Here is a 1,443-nt window from a genome sequence, read left to right on the forward strand (position 1 = left end):
GTGGTTCCGGCTGAGGCCAGCACCAGGGGCTGGAAGTTCTGCCATCTCATAGCCAGCAGGAGGGGAGGAGGCTTTGGGGCTGCTCGTGTTCTGCATCAGGAGCAAGATAAAGAGAACAGGACCACTGCTGTTATCCATGCTGTGAGAAAACTTGGCTACGTCTTTTGCTCAGGCTGCAGACAGAGAGGAGAGAAAAGGTTTTGTTGAAGAACTCTGTGTGAAAAGCCCAAAGTAATCAATAAAAGATAACTCTAAGTAGTCTCCATACTCCTTAGAGCAGTCGATTTCAGAGAAAAGGGTCAGAAATATATGGAGACAAAATGTGTCATGGCAGAGAACATTAAGTTTCATGCAGATTTTAAGGAATGGCCTGAGTATTTCAGACAGGCATTTCTGTCTACAGAAAGATGAGTGTCCCGTTCACAGCTGGAGACTGAGGTGCCATGCCACCAGTGCAGGTAAGCTGCAAACTGATTGAGCAGAACGTGCCCCACTGATCCCAGAAATGATCTGTATTTCCTGATGTCCATGGAAGTGTCAGAAAAGCAGATCAAGAGGGTCCCTGCATCCTAGACTTGACCTTGAGCTTTGAAGCAGAAGGAAAATACTGAGGGAGGAAGTCTGTGTCCTCAGACAGATGAGATGAGAGGTTGGGGGAGGGATGGGGGAGCTTTTTGAGTTCCAGCAGTGAAGCCTCAGCTTGGCTTGTCAGCATTGTCAATACCTGTGGCTGCAGTCAGGTGCTGAGCATCTCTGTGCTCTGGAGAAAATCCAGGGAGATGGGGAATGTCCTTACCTTGGTCAGGGGCCTTCCACCCAGGCAGCAGCAAGGCAGACCCTTCACAGCAGGACCAGCCCAAAGGTTCTGCAGGTCTATGGGTGACCCAAGGGACAACTGAAGGACTGCCAGAAGCAACCGACACCAACAGTCAACCAAGAACCTCTGCCCCCGATTTTGTAACAGAGCCTTACAAGCTGAGAATCACTGTGGCCCAAGTGCAGCACCCAGCACTGGGCCTTGCTGACCCTCATCCCGTGCAGCCTGCCCAGGTCCCTCTGCAGAGCCTCTCCACCCTCCAGCAGATCCACAACACTGGCACAAATCGGTGTCACTGCTGGCTGCCCAGTGGGGCACTCGGCACCCGCAGCCATAGTTGTTGCTAACAGTATCAGACACGACTGGCCTTGCCCAGCTCTGGAAGGACAGTCACCTTTGGGTGACACCTTTTCCATGATAAAAACATATTCCTTGATAAGCATATGAGCAGCTTATCTGTTCCCCCCACAATGCTCAGTAACTGGGGTTTTATGAACTGGTTCACACTTTCAGAATTTCAGAACTTTAACACTCATTGTCTTGCCTGCCACCGCACACTCAAGCCCTTCAGGAAATAGAGTTTTCAATTCCATACTGCTTTTATTGCCCTTTCTCCTCCTGCTGAT

The 1,443-nt window shown here is 50.4% G+C and overlaps 1 protein-coding gene across 1 annotated transcript in view; it reads right to left on the reverse strand.

The window, feature by feature from the left end:
• Positions 1-138, reverse strand: part of LOC102038727 (probable G-protein coupled receptor 19) — a 1,208-nt gene extending 1,070 nt beyond the window's left edge. Inside the window, exon 1 of the mRNA XM_005421086.2 lies at positions 1-138. Within this exon, the coding sequence (XP_005421143.2) occupies positions 1-138 (138 nt within the window).
• Positions 139-1,443: the final 1,305 nt, after the last annotated feature.

The sequence above is a fragment of the Geospiza fortis genome, unplaced genomic scaffold (genome assembly GCF_000277835.1).
Source record: "Geospiza fortis unplaced genomic scaffold, GeoFor_1.0 scaffold10, whole genome shotgun sequence".
Classification (NCBI taxonomy): Eukaryota; Metazoa; Chordata; class Aves; order Passeriformes; family Thraupidae; genus Geospiza; species Geospiza fortis.